This window comes from Ictalurus furcatus, chromosome 10, assembly GCF_023375685.1.
Source record: "Ictalurus furcatus strain D&B chromosome 10, Billie_1.0, whole genome shotgun sequence".
Lineage (NCBI taxonomy): Eukaryota > Metazoa > Chordata > Actinopteri > Siluriformes > Ictaluridae > Ictalurus > Ictalurus furcatus.
Genome location: NC_071264.1, coordinates 14,407,297 through 14,433,816, shown reverse-complemented (window position 1 = coordinate 14,433,816; position 26,520 = coordinate 14,407,297). Strand labels below are relative to the sequence as shown.

At 39.4% G+C, this 26,520-nt stretch overlaps 1 protein-coding gene across 1 annotated transcript in view; it reads right to left on the bottom strand.

Annotated features, from left to right (window-relative positions):
* Positions 1–26,520, bottom strand: part of ncanb (neurocan b) — a 112,755-nt gene that overhangs the window by 59,742 nt on the left and 26,493 nt on the right. The window contains exons 3-8 of the mRNA XM_053634869.1: positions 19,317–19,718; positions 16,543–16,717; positions 15,826–15,953; positions 14,649–14,942; positions 9,453–10,205; positions 1,751–2,827 (exon numbers count right to left, since the gene is read on the bottom strand). Of these exons, the coding sequence (XP_053490844.1) occupies positions 1,751–2,827; positions 9,453–10,205; positions 14,649–14,942; positions 15,826–15,953; positions 16,543–16,717; positions 19,317–19,718 (2,829 nt within the window). The remainder of the gene's footprint in view (positions 1–1,750; positions 2,828–9,452; positions 10,206–14,648; positions 14,943–15,825; positions 15,954–16,542; positions 16,718–19,316; positions 19,719–26,520) is intronic.

The window sequence follows — 26,520 nt, the reverse complement described above, 5'->3', positions numbered from 1 at the left end:
ATAAGAGAAGAAGAAGAACCCAGAGAGAGAGAGAGTGAGTGAGGACGAAAGGCGGGGTGATTAGGAATACTCAAAACAACACATTCCATGAACACAAAACAATTTGTTTCCGGTACATCGTGACACAAACTAGAGACCTTCAGAATAGAGACACAGAAATCATGCCTGAAACTTAGCAATTAATAAATAAAAAACATTGTAATTGCTGCCAAATCGCTGCGGTACAAGAGAGACATGCTGTTATTGGAAAATATCACACCACCCCAGCATGGATTATTTTCCTTTAACCCCATGCATGGTAACATGCAAAGACTGATTTGCCCAAAAAAAGTCAAACAAGAAATGTTGTGTAAGGCATGTGAACACAATCATAGTAAAGACACTTACAAAACATACAGATCAATGCAGGCAGTAGGGGAGCATGTGTGTGTGTGTGTATACCTGTACCTGTACGTGTGTGTAAGAGAATACTTGTATCTCTGTGTGTGTGTGTGTGTGTGTGTGTGTATATTCTTTGTTCTTGTAGCCACACAACCTAAACACAGCTCATTACTCTATATCTTCTACCTACAGACTCCTTGTTGTGCTCCTCATTAATATGTTTTGTGTGGGAGTGTGCTCTGTCAAGTGTGTATGTACTGACTGTCAATCTTTGTATGAGATGTGTGTCTATTTATGAATATTGATTGACCTTTGTGAATGTTCACATAGCTCTCGGTCACAACAATGAGACTGACAGAATGGCACCAACATGCGAGACACAGCACCTCTTTATCCTATCCCACGATGATGCCTGTTTCCAATTAAGAGCTGGCGGGTACCGCACTGCTGTTATGACCGTCGTGAAAGCGACCATTTTTCAAAATGCCCTTCTGTGATGCCTAAAAGGCCTCTTGGGAAAAGCAGATAGCATAAGCCTCTCCAGTAGCAGATCATTGATTAAAAAGGCAGATGAACTTCCACCTGCGCTGTGGGGAATAAAGGAGACGTTCCAGGCCCTCGCTACTTTATTCAAAGCGTTCGGCTGTTTTCATTCACTCTTGTACTTGTCAGGTCCTTTTTCAACTGTTTTCTCTAAAGTAGAGCCAGGCTAAGGGGGACAATGATCCACTAGAGGATGAGAATGATTCTTTTCAGTTGGCTGCTGTGCTGTAAATAATGTCATCACACAAGATGAATTTGATTAGTCTGTCCATTGCAGTATAGCAGTATAACAATATCAGGACGAAAATTCATAGGACTTAAAAGATATATATATATATATATATATATATATATATGTATGTATGTATGTATGTCCATAAATTACTTAATGAAAAAGTTATTTAGCAAAAAGCCACGATAAAAAATAAAGTAATGAAAAGTGAATGAGAAAGAGAATGGGACTGGAGTCAATTACTGCACACATCTACTGGCTTCTGTCAGCATTGATTTGTTCAGGCCTAAGATCTTTGCTTTAGCCAGCTGCCCTAATTCCACTACTCCTGACCTTCTAATTAGATTGTGAGTGCTGCTTCAAGCCAGTGTCTTGCTCCTTCTTTGTTTACATTTATCCCTGATGTTGCAAAGAGTGAGAGAGGGAAGGTAAGAACAGGGAACAGGCGAGGCATGACAAATGTGGCTTTCTCTCCGTAAGTTGAAGCCACTAAATATATATCGTGGTGCTCAACAAAGAACAAGCTAATCATAACGTTGCCACACAAGCTTTTGTAAAGAATGCGGATGACAATACAACATCAAAGAAACTCACCTGATTCAGCTGAAGAGTTGTTTTCATAGTCGACTTTAGCTTGGCTTGTGGTATTTCCACCTGTGCTACCTGTGGTAGGAGCTGGTTGCGTCTCTGGTTCAGTCTCTGCCTGCTGGGATGTTTCCTTCACATATGGTGTGGTCAGGTGAACTGTGTTACTCTTAGTCTCAAGTCTTACAGTAGTCACTGTGGTAGACACATGTGTCTGTGGTTCTTGAGATTCTTCTTGAAGCACTGGTAACCAAGTAACTGATATTGCAGGGTCTGTAGTGGACACAGCATCTCCAGCAGTGGTTGCGTCTGTATTTTCATTCTGACTGTTAAGTGTCGTCACGGTGGTGCTGCTTGGCGTTTGGTCAGTAGCACTCGAAACTTTTGGGGTGAGTTCTGAAGTGGTGGCCGCATAAGGAGTCAGGATTTCAAACGGGATTTCAAGACTCAGCTTCGTCTTGACCAAAGGCACTTTGATCATTTTAAAAGGAGTATTCCTAGATGTTTCTGTAGGACGATGCATGTAGAGGATCTGCCCCCTGGCCTCCTCGGGAGCCGTGGCATCTTTGGAGACACTGGCACTGTGAGAGGGTTGTCCAGTTGGTAGATCTAAGCGCTCCCACTGCACTGTTGTTTGTATGAGAACATTCTGTTCTTCAGAGGCCTCCAGAGTACCCAATTTTGTCTGACTGTTGCTGATAAATAAATCATTTCCTCCACTCCCATCAGCATCGTTATCCTCTTCTGAAATCCCTCTTTGTGGAGTGGACTGTGATGTAGACACCTTTGGCAGTGAGTAAGTCTCTTCAATATGATCCTTGCCTTCCCCAGAATAGTTCTCATGGTTGTCCCTGATGACCGGAATTGTCACGAGTTCCATTGCCCTTCGTTTGGTCTCCACAGTTCCAATGGTCTGAGTCGTAAGGATCCCATTACTGCTTGGAGTAGCGTATCCTCTTAGAGACCGAAGCGCCCATTCCTGCTGGCTGCCCAGCACTGGCATGGAGCCATAACTGCTCCTGGAACCCAAGGGGCTTGTTGCAGTTGTGGGATTCATCACCTCCATCCGTCCTGACGCAATTAGTCCTGCAGGAATGACACCATACCGCAATTAACATTGTTAGGGGGAGGAGATTGCTTTAAATACGTGTTTAATTAGCAAGCCAAACATGCTGAACCACCATAACTGCAGCTATTAACTTTAATGTTTGCAGCCTTACACACTACACTCGTTATCTATCCATCAGACCCCTTCAGACACACTGAATTTTATACAGCACCTAATTTAGGATCTCATGGTAAGCATTAGCAATTCATAGGCATAATTCTAAGTCTTGCCTCTCATTTAAATGGCAATATTTGCAACAACTACATTTTTTCAACGGTTATACAGCATGCAATATATTTGAACAATTTCCCTTACTTTGTTCCTTAATCAAGAGCTTGCTTATAATTCATAATCATAGACACAATACAGTATTTTGTTTATAGGTTTTGTTTCTGGGCACATAGCAAATCCTACATTGCAAGAGTTGGTTGGTGTGCATCAACTGTTATATTACAGTGTGTGTGTGTGTGTGTGTGTGTGTGTGTGTGTGTGTGTGAGTGCGTGTGTGTGTTTAACTGTCTGACAGTCTTAAAAAGTACCTTATCATTACAATATGTTTTCAACAAGACAGCACAAAGTAATCCTTCATTATAAACATAAAAAATATGAAGAAAGGCATATAGAGGGTACCTTTTTTTTTTCAGAGTCGATAAAGCAGGATTTAATGTTATAGCAGCTGACTGCTAACAAACCATAATTCATCCAGTACTATGCTGTGCCATGATTTGTGCCATTTTTTACTGTCTCCACTATGTTTAATCCTGACCTAAATCATTGTTCTCAGGTTAAAAAATAAATAAATAAATAAATAAATAATTGCATTGTTCATATAATAGGCCCATCATTTACTACAAATTACGATTGCAAGGGTAATTTGGCACACAGGTAACATGAGCTGCCCTGAGGGCAACATGCTGCGGGAACACCTCATTAAGAGATATTCACAGACCACATATTCTGTGATCAAGATGAAATATTTAATCAATAATGAATTATTCAGTGCTCTGCAGTTACAGCGTCACATAATTGTAGGGCAATTTACATAGCCAAGTAGCTGGCTAATTAATGATTTGAATAATTAATTAACAACTTCAGTCATACATATGAAGGGAGATTATACATTCATCTGACTTCTAACACAGTCATATGACCAATTTACATTTATCAGTGGGAAAAGAATGGAAGAAAGCAACACATGAAGTAATGACATAAATAATTACCCTCATTGTCTCAACCATTTGTTCGAGTATATGCTCAGTGGAGCACTGGAGGCAGAGAAAGCCAATACATGTGTATTGAACATTGCTTATATCTTCTTTTTTTTCTGAAACACTGTAAAAAAATCTTTAAATTCTCAAAATGTCACGTTTTACTGTCTTTTCTTTTCCTTTCTTGAGCTACATTAATCAATACCAACGTCTAAAGTAACACTTTTGCTGGGGATTAAGTGCTAGATCATTGGGTTAGCTTGTTAGTTAGCTAGGGTCATGGTTTTCCCCTTCCTACCACTGTTCCCATGGAGACAAACACCATGTGATCATGGTTTCTGCTCTAGTCCTGTCTCCACTCCTGTTTTGCCATTGAATTGTTGGTTTATTGTTTTCACCTGTTCTGTGTTTAGTTCTGATTTGTTTATATATTCTGTATGTCATTGCCTTACTACGCATTATTGTTGTCAAGTCAAAGCTAATGGCAACAGTTTTAATGCTGTATTTTTCTGGATGCGTAGTTTCCCGAGATTTTTTGTGTTATGGATGATCCTTGATTTGCCTTGATTACACACTTGCGTCCTGCTTCTCACCGCATGACACAACCTGATAAAATTCATCAGTCACTAAAACTTCTTCTCGTGTTAAATTAGTATGAGTTATAATTAGAGCTGCACCGATGTATCGGCCAGTAATCGGTATCGGCCAATAGAGGCAATTTTAAAACATCAGATGATCAGGGCTGATTATATCCTGTCAATCAAAAGAGGGTGGGAAAACACATCAATTTTGTGCTGTGTGTAAAGATGTCTCGTGTGGAATGATGACAAAACTGCAGTTCGTAATCTCTGTAATCTCTGCACTGCTAAAATTTTACACCGGAAGTGAGCAGCAATGAAACAATCATTTCGGTGTCGAGTCTAAAAAAATTTTGCTGCGCTGCTCAAGCTGAATTAAAGCGCCAGTGCACCACTGAAAGATTTAAATGAAGATGAGTTGACAAAAAAGTATATATTGCACAGAAAAATATATTTGTAGTGATGGAGTAGAAATGCTTTTGTTTGTGGTGAGTGAATGTGAGACTAACAGGATGTTTTTTTAGAATTCAGTCAATGTTAATATGATTAACATTGTTATTAATATGTTATTAATATGAATTAATAGCATTCAATAAGTTAAGAAATCTTATTTTAATCTTCAGAATTTAGTTCATGTTTTAATGTTAATTTGAGTAATGTGTTTTCTGTTTATGAGACCAGTTACTGTGAAACAACTTGTTGAAATGGAGAGAATAAAGTTTTTATTTGCATTTCTTCCAGAATTGTGGAATTAATTATGATTAATTTAAAAGAAGGTATAAAAGGCAGAACTATCAGTATCGGTTATCGGTATCAGCCGATATCACTCTGAATAATCGGTTCATCTTTAGTTATAGTTATAGTATCGGTGCATCTTTAGTTATAAGTCATAATCAGAGTAAAGGTGTTGCTGTCGTTACATCCACAGAGCCATACCCTCCTGAATGCCCATTGCTTATGCCGACAGTCGATGTGCTCAATGTCAGGATGCTTACCTTATTCTACTGTCTGAACTGTCTCCATCTGAGCTAATTGGCACACTAGAGTTCTCTTTCTCACGTTAATGCAGGTACTAAATGATTTAGTTTATTTGTTCCTTGTGATCCCAGTTTAGGGGAGCAAATATTAGAACAGGTTAACAAATGTATTACTTGACTATACATATAAAAGTATCAAGGTTTATTATTAATATTAGGCTTAGCTTATTCCTTTTGTTTTCATTTGTAATGTTCAAAGACAAATGTATTATCTGTCAGATATCTATGTATTCCTCTTCCCTTCAATGTGCTGGAATGTTTTCAGTTACATCAGTAAATATGATTTCTTTCATCATACTTTTTATATAATATTCTATTTGAGTTGATTTTGGCCTCTTGTTTTTAAATGTTAAATAAATACAGCAAGACTTAAACACACATGGAAGCTAAAAAAATGTCTATTTGCTATAGTTAGTTGCTTATGATGAACAAAATGTGATTCTGAAAGCTTATCTCCTTTGTCTTTGGTTTTGTTGGATGTTCTTGTTGGCTTCTTTGTCTATAAGTGCATCTGTCCTGTTTTTACAATACCTCATGTATCTGCTGATTTCCTGTTTGACATTATGGCATTTTAAAACACATCTGTACTTATCCAACTGCAAATTTTCACTATGTTTGCGTTAGATTTTTATTTTAATACATTATTAAAAGTCTGAGTACATAATGCTAGAACACTGCAATTTTTAAGTCCTTTTAGGGGTCCATGCACCTAGTGCTATTGCCCTTAAAGCAGTACTTCAGTGTTTTCAAAAAGCTAATTGCTGTCTGCCTATAGCATATGTGTGGTTACATTAGGCAATTTTTAAATTAAAAATAGATCTATATAGAGTCATACTCTAAAAAGTCTCTCTTATTCTAATTATTTTGTTCTTTAGACCTTTTTATTTAGGCCCAAAGACAGACTTGATAGCATGCAGCTCAGTCTCAATGAGTGAGTGAAGTTTAAATTCTCCATAGCCTCAATCCAATCAAATGCAAAACAAGACAAAAGATGAAAGTCAGGCCCAGTGAAGGATGAAATAGCCACCAAAGCCCAATTTGCTTAAATGGCCCCTGCCTGAGAGAAAGCAAAACTGAAGCAGCTCTCCCTGCAAAACATTGTTTCTGAGTATTTCTGCCACTTCTTCCCTGAGTATATATGTATGTATTTGTGTTTATACACTCACCCCCACAAATCTAAAGACGTACCATGCACACTCTAATTGGAAGAGACCTAGAATGCCTGGCTGAACTGATAGCTTGGCTGTGGTGCATTAATAAGATTCAGGTGTAAAAAATTCATGCCGACTAAAGCTAAAATCTTACCCAGAATTAAATTTTAATGTTCCCCATAGAATATGGCTTATGGGAGACTGATAGCTGTATTGATGCTGCCTCAAGTGGGAATACTATCCCAAAATATTGTACCAATCCCAGCTCAATGCTGGAAGCATTAATGTGCCATTAGTTTTCAGGACACACAATGATTTGCCACTTTGGAGGACAGTAACGGAAAAAAGGAAATGCTATAAATCTCAAAAATGTGACCTCTTCAACCCACACCACTCCTTTTCTCTCCCCCTCTTCTCTGAGAATAAAATATTGTCTGAGGAGTAACCTCTACAGTGGGTGGACAGTCTCCCTGGACCTTGTGCAGTTTATGGATGCTACACATCCCTAATTTGACCATTTTTAACTTATTTCTAAGAGTATGACCATTTAAGCCCCAAACAACTCAGACAAGAGTGCAAATCTGCATTTGAATACACATTGAAGAATACAGCTGACTGTCAGCATATACAATCTGCTAAGTGATGGCCATAGTCTAAAAATAGTTTCATTTATAATTTGTTGTCCAAAAATAAACCCAGAAGACTTAGTACTGCAAACAGACAATGCCTATGTCCAAGTATGCAAAAACAGAGCACAACCCACCAGTATCAACTACTATTTCACATCATCTGGACTTGGTTTAAAAAGTTTGCTCGGAATTTAAATGGTCTGCTATGACATGTGCAAAAATATAACCACAGCAGGTGAATTGAAAAAAGCTAAGCAAATGAGCAGAAGTTGAAAAATGAGATGCAGTGTGTGTGCTTTCTTGAGAGTATCATTTGCTGCTTTGCTCAATTCCATTTCTTTCCTGCGCTCGTTCGCACGGCTGAATAACATAAAATGAAAGGAATCCGGGAAGACCTAGTATCTGGGAAAGAATAAGACTATGTTCCTAATTGCAAACTACTAAATGGTGTACATGTATCAGTACCTGTAATGGCATACTATTTTAACCTACGATTTGTGCAGGGAGGTTTGTGTGATGTATTTAACTGGTCTACTTGGAACTGAAATAGTCTGTTTGGACATTTTGTTGTGAAATTCTCAGGGTGGCATTTCACAACAAAATCACCCTATTGTCAGGAGATTGCAAGTTTGAATCGATGATGCCATCTGTGAATGGTCCAAGAGAGCAAAAATTGGCTGTGCTCTCTGGGTGGGGGGAATGACATTCTCTCTCTCTATCATAGCAACACTAATCAAGCATTTGCAAGCCCATGTATGCAGAAGAGGGCAGATAGTGCTTTCCTCTACGTGTGTTAAGGCCCTTTCACACTGACCGCAGCATGATAAAGTGAAGCGAGTTGCCGTCGAATGGTGCTTTCACACACGATCGATCGCCTTCAGCTAATTCACGGCTATATGATAGGTGACACTGCCCGAGAATGCATTTCACGCTTGCATACTAGGTGGCGCAACCCACTATTCAGCTGATCGGCCTATCGTCTTTGAACACTGAGAAAAAGAATCACTTAAATGTTGGCACATAGCACCACAACACAAACTGTTAAGAAGCACAGAAACTCACTTTTCTTTTTTTATGTGTACCCAGAAAGGAAGGCAGATTTTTTTTTTTTTGAAAAGCACCATCAAGCTGTTTCATTATGAACGAAGTAATGTGAAATATAATGCAATAACATAGTAGTGGGACAAAACCTGTTTATTTGTGCAAGATAAATAAATAAAAAAATAATAAAAAATAAAGTTTTTAGTTTTAATATTTGAAATCGAACTGTATAAAATATAAGATACTATATATATATATATATATATATATATATATATATATATCTGACATAACAATAAGAATTATAAGAATAAAGGGGATTACAATTACACACTTTATATAAAAAAATTACTTTTTTGTCGCTGTTTTTGTAGTCGCTGTGACTTTTATCTGTCGTGTCTCTTCTCTCTTCCTGAATACTTTTCTTCGGTGGTCAAAACAGATTTCTGTGCTATAGCATCACCTATCTTGCCCTTTTGTGCAACAGCAGCGGCTCTGGGCACGTGATTTAAAGCTCAAATCTAATTGGATGACCGGTTTCATTGCGGGGCAACAAGGTAAAAAAAATCAACACTCTGGTAGAAAAAAAAAATCTTGCTTTGTCGCCCCGGTGTGAACAGCTCCAAGGAGATCTATTGTTTTGATTCAAGAGCATCATCGCATCATACATTCACGTCACTTAATCGCGCTCAGTGTGAAAGGCTCTGTGACGCAGCAGTTTGAAAAGATATGGGAAGCACATGTTAGCCTACACCCTCTGTAGCTGTTGCTGGATGGGTTGAATGGTGAATTAGCCAAGACCAAATCAGAGAGAAAATTTGTGAAAATGCAAAAAAATAAGAATTCCAAATGAACTAAGAAATGTTAAAATTATGTACAATAACATGACTACACTAAGCCAATCACAATAGCATGACATACTCTGACTTGGCAGCAAATAAACCATAGAGTATTCTTACCTCTGGATGCTGTTGGTTGTGAAACCGAAGGTTCTGTTGGGAATTTGCTGGGATTCTTCAGCTCATTTACTGATACTGGCAGAACCACCTCTTTTTCCTGCTCTAAAAGTCCTTCCTCTGAATATGGTGTGGAGGGTTTAGTTGAAGGCTCCACACTCTCAGGCTCCAAGATAGCATTATCAATACTTCCTTTAATCTCTCTAAGCCCACCCCCTGTCTTCACCCTGTCTGCCTGGACTTCCTCTGATGTCTCCTTCAATAGACTTGACACTGTTGAAGGGGCCTCTGTCTCTGCATTGCCTTTCCAGTATTTCCAGGGCCTCACGATGGAGTCAACAAAGTTAAAGAGCATGCTGTTGCTGGTTTGAGCCTGTGTGGATGAGAATGGTGTGGTCAATGAGGGCTCAAGGGACAATCTGTAGTCCTCATTCACGTCTCTTTCATCAGGTTCCTCTCTTGCTGAACCCCCGTGGAGCTCCAGAACAGGATGAGATTGATCTTTGGACACATGTATTTCCTGGCTCACTGGCCTGTCACTAGGTCTGAGATTAATTACCACATGCTCTCCCGATATTTCAGAGGTGTCATTGTCTGCAATGGAATTAAACTCTTCCTTATCCAGATCTACCAGTCCAGTCCAGGTGGAAGGGTGAGGAAAGCCTCCATTCTGTTGGAGTTGTTCCCAGTCATCTGTGGAGTTTGTGCTTGAAGTCTGTGAAGTCTGCACAAGTGCCTTTGCTTCTGGCTGTCTCTCTGTAATACAGAAAGAGAAATGATATGTAATCACCACTGTCTTTGCTGGCTTTTCATCGCTTGGAAAAAGCAGCATGCTGAAAAACAACCAAAATAACTCCATAATTATCTAAAAAAGCAAAACTACAAAGCCAAAATTTATACTGTAGCTGCCTGCTTAAAATAATGTAAACATAATCAATGTAATGTGCATGTCATATTTGATAATTGGTCTCTTGCTAGTGCTGAAATTAGTAATCTACAGTGCCCTCCACTAATATTGGCACCCTTGGTAAATATGAGCAAAGAAGGCTGTGAAAAATTGTCTTTATTGTTTAACCTTTTGATCATTTGTTAAAAAAAATTCACAAAAATACTCTACTCTCATGGATATCAAACGATTGCAAACACAACATAGGTTTATTTATCTCTCTCTCTCTCTCTCTCTCTATATATATATATATAAACATATATACAGTATCTCACAAAATTGAGTACACCCCTCACATTTTTGTGAATATTTGATTATATCTTTTCATGTGACAACACTGAAGAAATGACACTTTGCTACAATGTAAAGTAGTGAGTGTACAGCTTGTGTAACAGTGTAAATTTGCTGTCCCCTCAAAATAACTCAACACACAGCCATTAATGTCTAAACCGCTGGCAACAAAAGTGAGTACACCCCTAAGTGAAAATGTCCAAATTGGGCCCAATTAGCCATTTTCCCTCCCCGGTGTCATGTGACTTGTTAGTATTACAAGGTCTCAGGTGTGAATGGGGAGCAGGTGTGTTAAATTTGGTGTCATCGCTCTCACACTCCCTCATACTGGACACTGGAAATTCAACATGGCACCTCATGGGAAAGAACTCTCTGAGGATCTGAAAAAAGAATTGTTGCTCTACATAAAGATGGCCTAGGCTATAAGAAGATTGCCAAGACCCTGACACTGAGCTGCAGCACAGTGGCCAAGACCATACAGCGGTTTAACAGGACAGGTTCCACTCAGAACAGGCCTCGCCATGGTCGACCAAAGAAGTTGAGTGCACGTGCTCAGCGTCATATCCAGAGGTTGTCTTTGGGAAATAGACGTATGAGTGCTGCCAGCATTGCTGCAGAGGTTGGAGGGGTGGGGGGTCAGCCTGTCAGTGCTCAGACCATACGCCGCACACTGCATCAAATTGGTCTGCATGGCTGTCGTCCCAGAAGGAAGCCTCTTCTAAAGATGATGCACAAGAAAGCCCGGAAACAGTTTGCTGAAGACAAGCAGACTAAGGACATGGATTACTGGAACCATGTCCTGTGGTCTGATGAGACCAAGATAAACTTATTTGGTTCAGATGGTGTCAAGCGTGTGTGGCGGCAACCAGGTGAGGAGTACAAAGACAAGTGTGTCTTGCCTACAGTCAAGCATGGTGGTGGGAGTGTCATGGTCTGGGGCTGCATGAGTGCCGCCGGCACTGGGGAGCTACAGTTCATTCAGTTAATTCATCATGCCAACATGTACTGTGACATACTGACGCAGAGCATGATCCATCCCCCCCCGGAGACTGGGCTGCAGGGCAGTATTCCAGCATGATCACCTTGTTAAAGAAGCTTAGGCGAAGGTGATGGACTGGCCAAGCATGTCTCCAGAACTAAACCCTATTGAGCATCTGTGGAGCATCCTCAATGGAAGGTGGAGGAGCACAAGGTCTCTAACATCCACCAGCTCCGTGATGTCTTCATGGAGGAGTGGAAGAGGACTCCAGTGGCAACCTGTGAAGCTCTGGTGAACTCCATGCCCAAGAGGGTTAAGGCAGTGCTGGAAAATAATGGTGGCCACACAAAATATTGACACTTTGGGCCCAATTTGGACATTTTCACTTAGGGGTGTACTCACTTTTGTTGCCAGCGGTTTAGATATTAATGGCTGTGTGTTGAGTTATTTTGAGGGGACAGCAAATTTACACTGTTATACAAGCTGTACACTCACTACTTTATATTGTAGCAAAGTGTCATTTCTTCAGTGTTGTCACATGAAAAGATATAATCAAATATTTACAAAAATGTGAGGGGGGTACTCACTTTTGTCAGATACTGTATATATATATATATATATATATATATATATATATATATATATATATATATATATATATATATATATATATATAAGATAACAGTTCTGAGTCTTCTCCTATAATGCCTGATGAGGTTGGAGAATACATGGCAAGAGATCTGAGACCATTCCTCCTTTTATATTTACACATTTACATTTACATTTATTCATTTAGCAGATGCTTTTATCCAAAGCGACTCACAAATGAAGAAATACAAGCAAAGCGATATATCAAGCGGAGAACAATACAATAGTGCTACCATGCAAGATTTATAATTGAGTTCTAGAGAAGCAAAGTGCGCAGAGTAGAGGTGTAAAAGCCAGTGTACATTAAAAAAATAAATAAATAAATTGAAATAATGTGGGGTTGGCATTTTAGGGGTTAGTTAAGTGCTCACAGAAGAGGTGGGTCTTTAGCTGTTTTTTTGAAGATAGTGATAGATTCTGTGGTCCGGATAGAGGTTGGAAGTTCATTTCACCACAGAGGGACAGTTAGTTTGAAGGTTCTGGAAAGGGACCTTGGGCCACGCTGAGTAGGCACTACTAAGCATCGGTCGTTAACCGATCGCAGATTGCATGAGGGAACGTAAGCCTCAAGGAGGGTGTTGCGGTAGAGGGGTGCTGTTCCAGACAAGGTCTTGTACATGAGGATCAAGGCCTTGAATTTGATACGGGAAGCCACTGGTGGGAGATGAAGAGGGGTGTGACATGGGTTCTTTTGGGCTGGTTGAAGATGAGGTGTGCTGCTGCATTCTGAATCATTTGAAGGGGTTTGATGGAGCTGGCTGGGAGGCCCGAGAGTAGTGCATTGCAGTAGTCCAGTTTTAAGATGACAAGAGCCTCCTCCATACAGAATCTCTCCAGATCCTTCAAATTTTGAGGTCCATGCTGGTGGACTCTCCTCTTCAGCCCACAGGTTTTCTATGAGTTTCAAGTCAGGGGACTGGGATGGTCATGAGGTTAAACCAGTAAACCATTTTTATATTGATTTTGATGTATGTTTTGGATCATTGTCCTGCTGGAAGATCCAACCAGGCTTTCTGGCAGAGTCAGTCAGGTTTTCATTTAATATCTGCTGATATCTGATAGAGTCCATGATGTCAAGTATCCTAACAAAATATCCAGGTCCTCTGGCAGAAAAAACAGCACCAAAACATTAAAGAGCCACCACCATATTTAACCGTGGGCATGAGGTACTTTTCCATATGGCTAACTCTCTGTGTGCGCCAAAATCACCTCTGGTGTTAACTGCCAAAAAGCTCTATTTTGGTTTCATCTGACCATAGAACTCGGTCCCATTTGAAGTTCCAGTAGTGTCTGGAAAACTGAAGACACTGGAGTTTGTTTTTGGATGAAAGTAGATTTTTTTTTATTTAGAAATTTTAATTATTTTCTTATAGCCACTTCCCATTTTGTGAAGCTCAACAACCTTTTGCTGCACATCATAGCTATATTCGTTGGTTTTACCCATTGTTAGCAATGACTAAGGAAATTTGGCCTGTGTGTTACCTCATATTTATACCCCTGTGAAACAGGAAGTCATGGTTGAACAATTTCCTGTTCCTAGTCACCCAGGTGTACTAAAAAAAGTAAAATATCAATGGGAATATACTTCAAATATATTTTTCTTGAATTCATGGGGTGCCAATAATTGTTGCACATTTGTATTTAACAAAGATATCTTTTTTTGGATAAACCTGTATTTAGTTTTTAATTGTTTGATATCCATGAGAGTAGAGTATTTTTGTGAATTTGTTAAACAAAAGATCAAAAGGTTAAACAATAAAGACAACTTTTCACAGCCTTCTTTGTTCATATTTACCAAGGGTGCCAATATTTGTGGAGGCCACTGTGTATACATGAATTCATAAATTAATTGACATTGACAGGGGAGGACTTAGTGATTTGGGGGCCCTAAGCAATTACAGGTTTGGGGCCCCAATACATCAACTATGCACCCTTTTACTTTTACCCTTATTTTGCTGTCTCTCTCTCTCAAAGTGCTCAACCTTTTTTTTTTCTAGAGTTTACCCCAAGTTAAAGTGACAGGGGAACAACTAAGACTAACTAATATACACAGATGCTTACTAGAATTTGGCTACATTCTTTTGTGTCTCTTCTTTTTAGGTCTGCTATAATTTTCTGTAACTCTGGCCAGCTGCTCGCGCATACGCAGTACTAATGGAATGTTCCACTCTAATCTATGATAGGGGGCCCTGCATTCATTCATGATTTATATAGGCTTCTGGGTTTTTGATGGGGCCCCCTGATTCCCTGGGGCCCTAAGCGGCCGCTTACCTCGCTTATTGGTTAAGTCCAGCCCTGGACAGTGAACAAGTCGCTCATCAAACTAGCAGCATACCTCTGTAGCAGTAGGCATCGAAGAGGCTGGCGGTGTCAGGAAAGCCGGTGCGGTTGGGATTATGGTAGAGAGTGCGTACCCCTGGCTCATCGCCTCCGCAGTTGCGCCGTGGTTGATTGATGGGGTAGCGCACGCTACCATCAGCCAGCCAGCCTGGGTCACAGCGATCCAGTCCAGCCTGCCAGGCCAGGTAAAGCTGTCCCACTGTGGCTAGCTGAGCGCCCAATTCGTGACAGTGAGTAGAAGCTGTGGCCAGACTCAACTTATCTGTCACGCTGGCATGGAACACTTCACCTGAAACAGAGAGGAGAAGGAGGGCAATGAGTCACCATGAGTAATATAGTAATAAAGGAAAAAGAGAAGAAAGGATTGATTGGACATCAGAATAAAAGCAGAATATTGTCTTGATGGTGAAATTTGAGCCCCAGTATTTTTCCAGTAGAATAGTACGCTCATAAAAAAAATCTTTTTAAACCACTACATAATTTCCAGGAGAGACAGATTGTCTTTCTTGGATTTCAAATGAAAACTGATATGATATTTTTATACACATATCAACATTCTCTATCTTGATAAATATGTTCTTCTCTTTGTTCAAAATATCTCAATGATAAACAACCAAGAAAAAATTCTCTTTAAGGAGAAAGAATATGAGTTATATAAGGGCTTTAATATAATTTAAAGAGACATATGAGTTATATCTCAGTACTTCACTTGGTGAAGACACCCTGCTCTTGATTAAAGTTAAATTTCTAAATAATCAATTGCAAAATGAATAAAGTCAGTTTAGCAAAAAAGGTGGAGAGGCTTTTGCCAGACGATGAACTCAAAGTATCAAGTGAACAATGAACACTAAAACTAAATAGCAGCATTATAATCAGCTTACAAATTTGTGGTAAGTGTTTTCTGGTGGAAATGATCCACAGATCATGCAGTATGTGCACCTGTGAGTAGGGCAATCTTGTTCAAATGTACCCATTCAGGCATGAACAGTGGAGCAGAGCAGAAAAGATGGTGACCCAGTTCGACGCACAGTACAAGCAGCTGGGACAGAAGCAGGTGCATGGAACGTGCATGTCTGGGTCATGACTCACATTTGTTCCTCAGAGAAGAGACTTAGAGAAACGGTTTAACAAGGGCTGTGTGGGACTTAACTACCCCTGATGACCCATCATACCTTTCAGGCTCTCAGCAAAGCAGTACACATCAAACAGCTCATCAGTGGCGCGATTGCCATAGTTTCTCACACCAGGTGAGTCTTCCCGGTCGCCATAGCAACCAGGCCGTGGAGATTGGATGGGATACCTGTGGAGATGACCAAATGAAATTAAAGAACCACTTCCAATTGAAGGAAATATCAAGAGACCATCAGACACACACACTCACACACACACACACACACACACAAGGAAAGGCAGAAATATACTCTACATTCAGTTCCAATTGTACATACTGATTCAAATGAGGCTGAAATTTTATTAAAATATATTTACCAGGTTTTAGGGGATAAAAGCACTTGAAAGGGAGCTCATGCGTTTTTTCCAGCATTTGCAGCCAATTTCATTAACCATTAAACCAACCCACATATTTATTTCAGTTACAAAATCTCTGACATAGCTACACAGTTGCTTAATTACCTGAATATTTGGGCAATTACTATCCAACTGAGATGTAAGAACACAGCGAGGATGATAAATAATCCAAGAAAATATTTTGCTTAGGCAGCAAATGCAAGAGTATTCAATTACATGCTTACTAGCAAATAGCAGTTATATCAGCTATATCCCAGACCTATAACCTGAATGCAGTGACATTTTAACAAAGAATATTTGATATAAAGAAATCACTGACACTGAATAGAAGTGGAGCCAGTGTAATAATCTTTTAACCTCACCTTACAGTCTGGTCAGAGAGCCAGCCTGCATCGCAGTTGTCATATCCATCATCGAAAGTAGCCTGCAGCTGCCCAGGTGTGGCGATCACTGCAGAGTTTTCCGCACATGCCTGCTTAGCATCAGGGAATGACAAGGCATAGCGGTCATGAGGGGCTCGGTAGTGGAAGACCACACCTGTGAAGGTCGTACATTGGAAAGAAAGAAATATAAGATGAGTTAATCATTTAACACCAGCACACATGGATATAAACTCAATAAAATACTGATTACTGACTGTGTGGGAAATAAATATTGAATGTGTCAACCTTTTTTTAAGTAAATATATTTCCAATGAGGTTATTCACATGGAATTTTCACCAGACTTTAGTATTACCTCAAGAAATCCACACATATAAAGAAATCCAAATATTAAGGTCTTAGGAGAGCTCTTTGCTTTTATCCATCATGAGATGTTTCTTGTGTGACACCTTGATTACGAAAAGCCTTTTTATAGACCATCAATTTAGTAACCCAGCTGATATTCCTTAGCACAGATAGGAGGTATAATTACTTTCTTACGGATAAAAAAAATAATAATAATAAATACTTATAGATTTCAGCTGGTTCCTTGCCTTACCTTGCCTTGGAGAACTGCTTTTTCTTAGCGTGTTCAATACTTTTTTCCTGTCATTCCACTTTATTACACATAACTTCATTCATGGACTTTAATGTTGTGAATTCTTTATATTTGTGGATTTCTTGAGTTAATACTGATGTCTGGTGGAAAATTTCATGTGAATAAAGTCATTGGAAAAATATTTACTGAAAAAAGTGCTGACACGTTCAATACTTATTTCCCCCACTGTATGTAATCAATTGTGCAGCGTGTCTAGATGTGCAGATGCGCATACCATCCTGTAAAAATTAAAGAGAGTGAGTGAGAGAAGGAACAAATTGTGTGAAGTGTGAGCCCGGCTTCCTGTTGACTTTGCTCTGACCTGGCGGTGGATGGGCTTCCTCTCTGCTGTGCAGAGAAATAAGAACTATGATTGTTTTTTGAAGCATCCATCTGCTATTCCCGTTGTATCAGCCAGATGCATTTCCAATCCCCCACTCTTCCTGACCTTTGTACAAATCACCTCTCCTAGTAAATCCCACTTCCACTCCCAGGAGAACACACAAACATGAAAGGGATGAGTACAAGAAGGCCTGGGTTTGCATCCTTCTAAATGGTTGTTTCATCTTCAGGAGCTCAAAATAAAGAAATGAGGGAATTGTCTAGGCTGCGGTGGTGGAGTGGGGTGCAGTGGGGGAATAAAGGTGGTGCTATTTCTGGGGGAATGCTTCAGGCATTGCCTAGAAAAAAAAGAGACCCTACTCCTCAGAGGGGTAGATGCCCCAACACTTTCCCTTTGCTCTCTATGTCAGTTTTCAATGAGAGACTACTTCAAAGACACATGGGCTGAAAGCAAACGCTTTTATTTTTCCTCCTACATTTTCCAAAAAGTATTTCTGTTTCTGAATAAGATTCAAAAAGTTATTCATTAACTATAATAAATATTACGGGATATTTCACATCTTACCTATAAAGCAGTGTGCAGATGCAAGAGACAGCACATCTTCTTCTGTTTGCTCTTTCAAGTCACAGTGTTAGCAGCAAGAGTGTGGGTGGAAATCAAATGCATAGTACTGTTCACTGCCCTAATTAACTCACACAACAGTTGATCTATAAGAGAGTGATAACTGATATGTGAAACCAGAATACCACTGCTTTGTTTATTTTATTTTAGTCAAAGCAGTTAGCAATTGCAATAAATGTTGCATGTAATTGCTGCAATCATTCTGGAATCACATGGTAAAGGCTGACCACAACAATTACTGGATAACCTGTTACTAATGAAATACCTGCACCTGACCAACATAAACCTAAGAAAATTGTAGAAAAGGAGCCCAAATGACTACAATACAGATACTGCAGAGTGATATTGATTTTTGTTAATTATTATGTTAGGCTGCCTTTGTGTTCTTTGACTCGTAATTAAGACTAAGCTCTCAGGATTAGAGACAGGGGGATAACGCCTTTCTTTCTACAGAAGCGGCTTTATGTTTTGTTAATCGATTCCTCGAGTGGGTGATCTCTTGAGCTCCTGAGCGTCTTAAAATTCATGGAGGTTTCTACCGTTTAGCTTTTCAGTGCTGAATCTCTAACACCTTGGTGTAGGCTGGATCACTTTACTTTATCTATGTGGTCCTAAGATGTCAAAAGCCATCTCATCTAAAGGCTCTCCCAAATATACAGTAGGTTTTAGAACAGATCAAGCTACTGGTACATGCAGGACCTGCTATGTGAATTATGTATTGTCAAATTATGTGAAATATTCTGTAATGATAGATGACATACAGCACACATGGCTGGAAATTGCTCTGCAAGCACAGATATGAGGGAAAACAAACCCTCCATGTTGTGCATGGTAATATAATTATAGTGATTTTTAAAGATGGAATAATAACTAATAGTCACAGAAACAACTTTGAGTTTATTACACCCTGAGGTATAATAAATGTTTATTAAGTATGAGGACATGCCTAATAACAGTTCATTGTGATGCTGTGAGGTGAAAACCCAACCTGTGTTTACATTAAGCTGAAAAGCAATGAAAGTGGTCACAGATAGACAGTACAGTAGAGTACAGATGGAGATAACTTTCCTCTGACCTGAAGGCACCCTGTGGCAGAAGGCTTACATCACTTCATAAACAAGGATAGACACACGCATTCTGTAGCGCTAACTCACCTGTAACCTGGAGAGGCACTGTGTCTTGCTCGTCGTTAAGTCCCACCACAACTTCGCAGCGGTACATGCCCGAGTCGCTGGATCTCAGGCCTGTCAGTGCCAGGCTGGCATTGTAGCGATTCTCTGTGTAGCCAGGCAGGATGACGCGGCCCTGGAAGGCTTTCTTCACCTTCACCACATTGCCTTTTGCTACCAATACAGACTGCTCCCTCTGTAGTCCATCAAGCCCATGGTGGCCCCAGATTTTGGTCCACTTAATGCGAGGGGCGTCATGAGATTCATGAGATGGGCTGGGCCGTAAAGTGAAGATGCAAGGCAGCACAGCAGTGCCTGACAGAGGTACCTGTACTACCTGGTGAGTCACCTTCCGCATGTTCACTACTGTTTCACCCCATACCACATCTAAGGAGGAGGGAAGAGAAAAGCCAGACTGAAGGATATCATTTTTTCTCAGGTTAAAATGGGTATTCACTCATGTAGTACACAAAATCCACAGTACAAGAACATGTAAAGGCTGGTATATCACGTAGCAACCAACTAACATCAGACCAATAGCAAATGCAAATGGAATTAGTTTTTTTTTACTCTGTTAAGCAAAGCGCAAAACTCATGAGAATATGCTCATACAGGCCTACAGCTGTCACACATCTGCTGCAAGATGACACTAGAAAGTTTTATTTTATAAGATAGATGACAGACTACAAACTGGCTTTCAAAGGTTTTCATCCCTTCATTAAATCCACAAACAGCAACAGCTAGTGTAGGTGTCTGGACAAATCATAATGGATAATAGGCACTGTGCTAAATTATCGGTCATTGATTCAAAAAGGCAGACGTGACATGAACAGGCTTGTGTGGCCTATGAAAAAATGTACAAAGCTGACTTTCTGAGATCAATGACTGATGAATAATGCATTTTTCCTTGTTAGTACTGGGTGCAGTATACATTCAGTGAGTGAGGCCCAGGTGAGAAAAGAACCAAATGGCATTATAAGGGATTTTTTTCTGAAGGAAATACATTTCTCAAATGACATACTTTCCCCCTTACTTCCTAAAAGTACACTCATAGAGCACTTTATTAGGAACACTGTACTAATACTAAGTAGGGCCTCCCTTTGCTCTCAAAACAGCCTTAATTCCAGGCATGGATTCCACAAGATGTTAGAAAACATATCTATGAGATTCTGGTCCACATTGTCATGATTGTGTCACACAATTACTGCAGATTTTTCGAGGTACACTTTCATATTACCCATTCAACCACATCCCAAAGATTTACTATTGGATTCAGATGCAGTAACTGGGAAGGCCGCTGAAGAACACTGAACTCATTGTCATGTTCTTGAAATCAGTTTGAGACGACTTTTGCTTTGTGACATGGTGCATTAACATGCTGGAAGAAAACATTCCCCACACCATTACACCACCTCCACCAGCCTGGACACAAGGCAGGTTACGACCATGGATTCATGCTGTTGGTGCCTAATTCTGACCCTACCACCTGTGTGCCTCAGCAGAAATCAAGATTCATCAGACCCGGCTACATTTTTCCAGTCTTCAACTGTCCAGTTTTGTTGAGCCTGTACCCACTGCAGTCTCAGCTTTCTCAGACCGAAATGGAACCCAACATGGTCTACTGAGGTTGTAGATCATCCACCTCAAGTTTTGACATGTTGTGCATTCTGAGATGCGTTTCTGCTCACCACAATAGTACAGAGTGGTTGTCTGAGTTACTGTAGCCTTTCAACTCGAACCAGTCTAGCCATTGTCCATTGACCTCTCTCTTCAACAAGCTGTTGCTGTCTGCAGAACTGCTGCTCAATGTATTTTTTTCTTTAGTGCACCATTCTTAGTAAACTCTAGAGACTGTTGTGTGTGAAAATCCCAGCAGCAAGAAATAGAAATACTCAAACCAGCCCATCTGGCACAAACTATCATGCCAAGGTCAAAATCACTGAGATCACATTTTCCCCCATTCCCATTACCCAAAGCTGCTGGCCCGTATCTGCATGATTTTATGCACAGTACTGCTGCCACACGATTGGCTGATTAGATAATTGCATGAATGAATAGGTGTACAGGTATTCCTAATAACGTGCTCAGTGAGTGTTTTTTTTTTTTCAAAGATTTTTTTTAAAAAGAAAGTTTTAAAGAATGAAGATGGCAGGTGAAACACAGTGACATGCTAGGCTGCTTAGTTCAGCATTACGCCTAATCCATAATTAATTTTACTAACAACGCGTGATCTGTAAGGTGTGGAGGTAAAGGCTTGCCTACTTTAAAAGTCTGTCATTATTTTACTCATTTTAGCCAGGAAAAGCCCTTATTAGTCTGGTAACATTCCCCAGTAGCTATAATAATATGAAGGAAGAATTCATTAGGTGTTCATTAGTTGGGGAATCGACAGAATCACTGTGCCTCAGGCACAGAATCGGATCTCGTTTCCAGCGGCACTTAAAAGCAAGCCCTATTACATACGATTTCCATTAAAGCCTATCACAGATTACGGCTAAAGTCAGAGACACATTGGATATGGCAACCACAATGATATCACATACACAGGGCCAAGGGTAGAAAAGAAGCTCTGAAGCCATTTTCCCCCTTTCTCAGATAAGTGTTATTGAAGTGTAATTTTCAGGCAGATGGAGTATGTGAATGATGCAGTGTATGAAAAGAGGGAAAACTAAAATGGGATGAAATGCTGGATGAAAGCATGAGAATTCACTCATTAATTTACTTTCATTAGATATGGTTTTGTACCTCCGGTTTGCACCTTCACAGCATTTATGCATTTTGATTTAAAGTAAAAAGGATGGTTTTAATCACACCCTGGAAGAACGGCATGTCTCAGTGTTGTTTCTTTGTACTTTTTTCATTGCACTATATCAATGCTGGTGCAGTAACAATTTATCTCAATTAAAATTCAACATCATTTTTCAATTTTCTACATTTACTATACACAAAACAATAGCCTAAAACAAAGTAAGAACTAAAGACAACATTAACTGAAGCCTACCTATTTAAAAAATTGGGTACCAAACTGTACTTGTTGCTGGAGATCATTTAAACCTATTTAGTATGGTATCTTTTACCTCTGAAAGTGCATGTGGTGTATTCCTTTAATTAGGTTTTAGAGTAAAGCATTAAAGGTACATCCCGAAGGTCTAATTGTGTCCTTAAGTTGATTTAAAGGCGTACTATATTCACATTTCCAGGTGAAAGAGACATACTAAAGATGCTAAAGAAGTCCCCTTGATGATACACAGCAGCAACATAGATAAGTATAGCAAAGAAGAGATTTACATTATGCCTTTTTTATTTGGATGTTTGCTTAACCATCTAAATAACTGGAGAAAAATGCTTATTGACATAATACTTTTAAATTTTGTAACTGATAACTAGCAAATACATTTGTACCATGTTAAAAACTTAGGTATATGATTTTAACTATTGACTTTTGAATACAACAAAATGGCAATAACATTGTAAGGATGTTGCTAAAGATGAAACTGTGAAATTTGTATACCATAGGATCAGAAAACAAATATGACTTTTTTATTTTCTATTCACTAGTTAATTGAATAGTTACATTCATGTGAAAAAATAAGTAAACCTCATGGATTTTATATTTATTTATTTATTTATTTTTACATATTTGGACAAGCAAACATTTGATCCTCTTTGAAACAGTGCCTATTAATAAGTGATACACTCTATCAAATGACACATGAATTGACATTTTATAGTAGTTTTCACAATTTAAATGAACAAAAAATCAGATCTGTCACATGGAAAAAGTAAGTACACCCCTACATTTATCACATCTTCAAAGCCATAAAATCATGTGTTGAAGGCCATTGATAAGTACCTGCTTAGGGAGTGCAGGTGGAACCTGTCTTATTTAAACCCCTTTTATATCTCTTATATCTTCCAAAAAAGGTTGTGGATGCCTATGAGTCTGCAAAGGGATTTAAAAAGATCTCAAATTATTTTAAATACATCATTCCATTGTAAGGAAAATAGTCTACAAATGGCGCAGATTACAAACGACTGCAAATTTGTTCAGGACTGGCCATCCCTGCAAATTCAGCCCAAGAGCAGACCGTCTGATGCAAAAAGAAGTCTCCAAGAACCCCAAAATTTCATCAATGTATCTGCTAGTAAGTCTTGCAACTGTTGGTGTCAAAGTGCATGCTTCTGCAATCAGAAAGAGATTGCACAAATCTGACCTGCATGCGAGGCGTACCAGGAAAAAGCCTTTGCAAGACTACAGTTTGCCAATGAGCATATAGGCAAAGACCAGGCCTTTTGGAATAATGTGCTCTGGGCAGACAAATCAAAGCTTGAGATATTTGGCCACATTAACAGCAGACATGTTTGGTGCAGACCAAAGACATGTTTTCAAGAAAAGCACTTCATTCCAACAGTGAAACACGGTGGTGGAAATGTTATGGTTGCATTCATTGATTCAACTATAAATTCTGCATCATATCAAAGAGTGCTTGAAGATAATGTGAGGCCATCTGTCCGAAAGTTGAAGTTGAATTGAAAGTGGATCTTTCAACAGGATAATTATTCTAAGCACACTAGCAAATCCACCAAGGAATGGCACACAAAGAAGAACTGGAGGGTTAGGGAATGCCCTACACAAAGCCTGGATTTGAATCCCATTGAAATGTTGTGGGGGGATTTGAAATGGGCAGTACGTGCAGGAAAACCCTCAAACATCTTGCAACTGGAAGAATATTGCATGGAAGAGTGGTCAAAAATTCCAGCAACCCAATTTCAGAGACTGGTCGACAATTATGTTCACCTAACCAAAACACCTACAAGAAGGGGGGCAATACTAACTTCTGAGGCCAGGGTTGTACTTTTCCACAGAAGAATATCACGTCTATTAATATTTCTGTTGAATAAATGACTGAAAAATATCCTTTTCCTTGTGGTTTTGTTCAAGTATATCAACTTTATTAATATGCACTGTTTTAAAGATGTTCAAATATTTACTTGTCCAAATATGTCAAAAAAAGCCAACAATTTCCATGGGGTGTACTTACTTTTTCACATGACTGCACATGGAGCTGAGGAGGGCTGCCAAGTAAAAGAATCTCTGTGGCATCCTTGTTTTGCATCACATTTAGTTTTGCATTACTATTCCATGTCTATTATGCAACTATGAAAAACTGTGATGCAACATAAGGAAATTTACAATGTGTTGCTTTTAAGTGTTACCCCAAATTCATAATATTAATGGAGATGTGAGCTCATAAGATACAACACTTTTTAGCAGTCACTGTCTCCTAGACGTTACAGCTAGGGTTACGGTTAGATGGTTACCTGTGTCCTACTTTACCACCATGCACAGTATGATTTTGCTACATGCCATCATTTACACATTTGAATGGCCATGTAATACAAAGCAATGCGATAACATGAAATTAAAAATGACCTTATATGGCCATGGGCATTGTTTCGACTCAGGACAGCTGTCATTTTATGCAATTGTCAAGCAACTATTTGATGCTGTACACAACAGCACTTTGCCTTCGCACATTCGCTGAGAGTAGGCTAATAGTTGAGAGGCAGGAATTTAGCCAATATTTGCTGCAAACCTTTTATAGTCGACCAATTGGTGTGCGAGAAGGCGGGAATTACAGAGAGGGGGTAAAGCAATGCAAATATGCGTACACATTATGCATTATTAGACTATAAGCACATCATAATCAAACTAAAGCAGAATCCCGGACCTTTTCGCAAATTTAGAAATCCCAGCCGGGTGCTTTTTTAAGGTCAGAAAAAAAGGACATGTCCATGCAAAAGGGGAAGTGTGGTCACCCTGCTATCAATAAATACCTACTGATTCTGGTCATGGACTAAGTACCTGGCCACAGACAACACAAGATTCATACATTAGGATCCACCCCTATCAGCCAAGAACAATAATCTGAGGCAATCATGGGCACAGACTGATCAAAACTGGAGACTTAAAGACTACAAAATGACCAGATCTTTTAGATCTTCAAACGAAATACAACATAAAACAAAGGCAACCGGAGTAAACACACAATACAGTTTTATTTATTTATTTATTTATTTATTAAAGCAAAAAATGTTATTCAACACCTAAAAACTAATTGCCCCCTTAAACTTAAAATCTGTTTGTTCCACCTTTAGCAGCAATAACTACAACCAAATGTTTCCAATAACTAGAGATCAGTCTTTCACTTACTTCTAGGACTAGGATTTCCACTTATGCTTTTATCATGGTCTTGCTGCATAATCCAGTTGTGTTTGAGTTTCAACTTACAGATGGAAGACTGGACATTTTCCTTTAGGATTTTCTGGTAGAGAGCAAAATTCATGTTTCCCTCAATTATTACAAGTTGCCCAGGCCCTGAAGCAGTAAAGTATCCCCACACCATCACACTGTCACCACCATGCTTGACCCTAGGAATAATGTTCTTTTTGTGCAATTGGCATTTGGTTTACGTCAGATGTAATGGGACCCCTATCTTCCAAACAGTTCCACTTTCAACTCATCAATCCACAGAACATTCTCGTAAAAGGTTTGCAGATCATCAAGGTGTGTTTTGGCAAAATTCAGATGAGCCTTAATGTTCTTCTGGGTTAGCAGTGGTTTTCACCTCGACACTCTTCCATGGATATCATTTTTGCCCAGTGTCTTTCTGATAGTGGAGCCATGAACAGTGACCTTTATTGATGCAAGAGAGGCCTGTAGATGCTTTGATGTTGTCCTTGGCTATTGTGTGATTTGCTGGATGAGTAGTTGCTGTGCTCTTGGAGGAATTTTGAAAGGTCGGCCACTTCTGGGAAGGTTCACTACTGTGCCGAGTTTTTCCATTTGTAGATAATAGGTCTCACTGTGATTCTTTGGAGTCCCAGAGCCTTTGAAATAGCTTTGTAGACTTGAATCACTTACTTATAATTTCTGGAATTTCTTTCAACTTTGGCATAGTGTGTTACTGGGTAAGATCTTTTAACCAACTTCATGCTGTTGAAAAAGTTCTATTTAAGTGTTGATTTGATTGAACAGGGTTTTCAGTAATCAGGCCTGGTTGTGTCTAGTCCAGCTGAACCCCATTATGAATGCAGTTTCATAGATTTGGGGAATTAGTACCTATGGGGGCAAATACATTTTCACACAGGCCCAGTTGGTATTGGATAACTTTTTTGCTTCAATAAA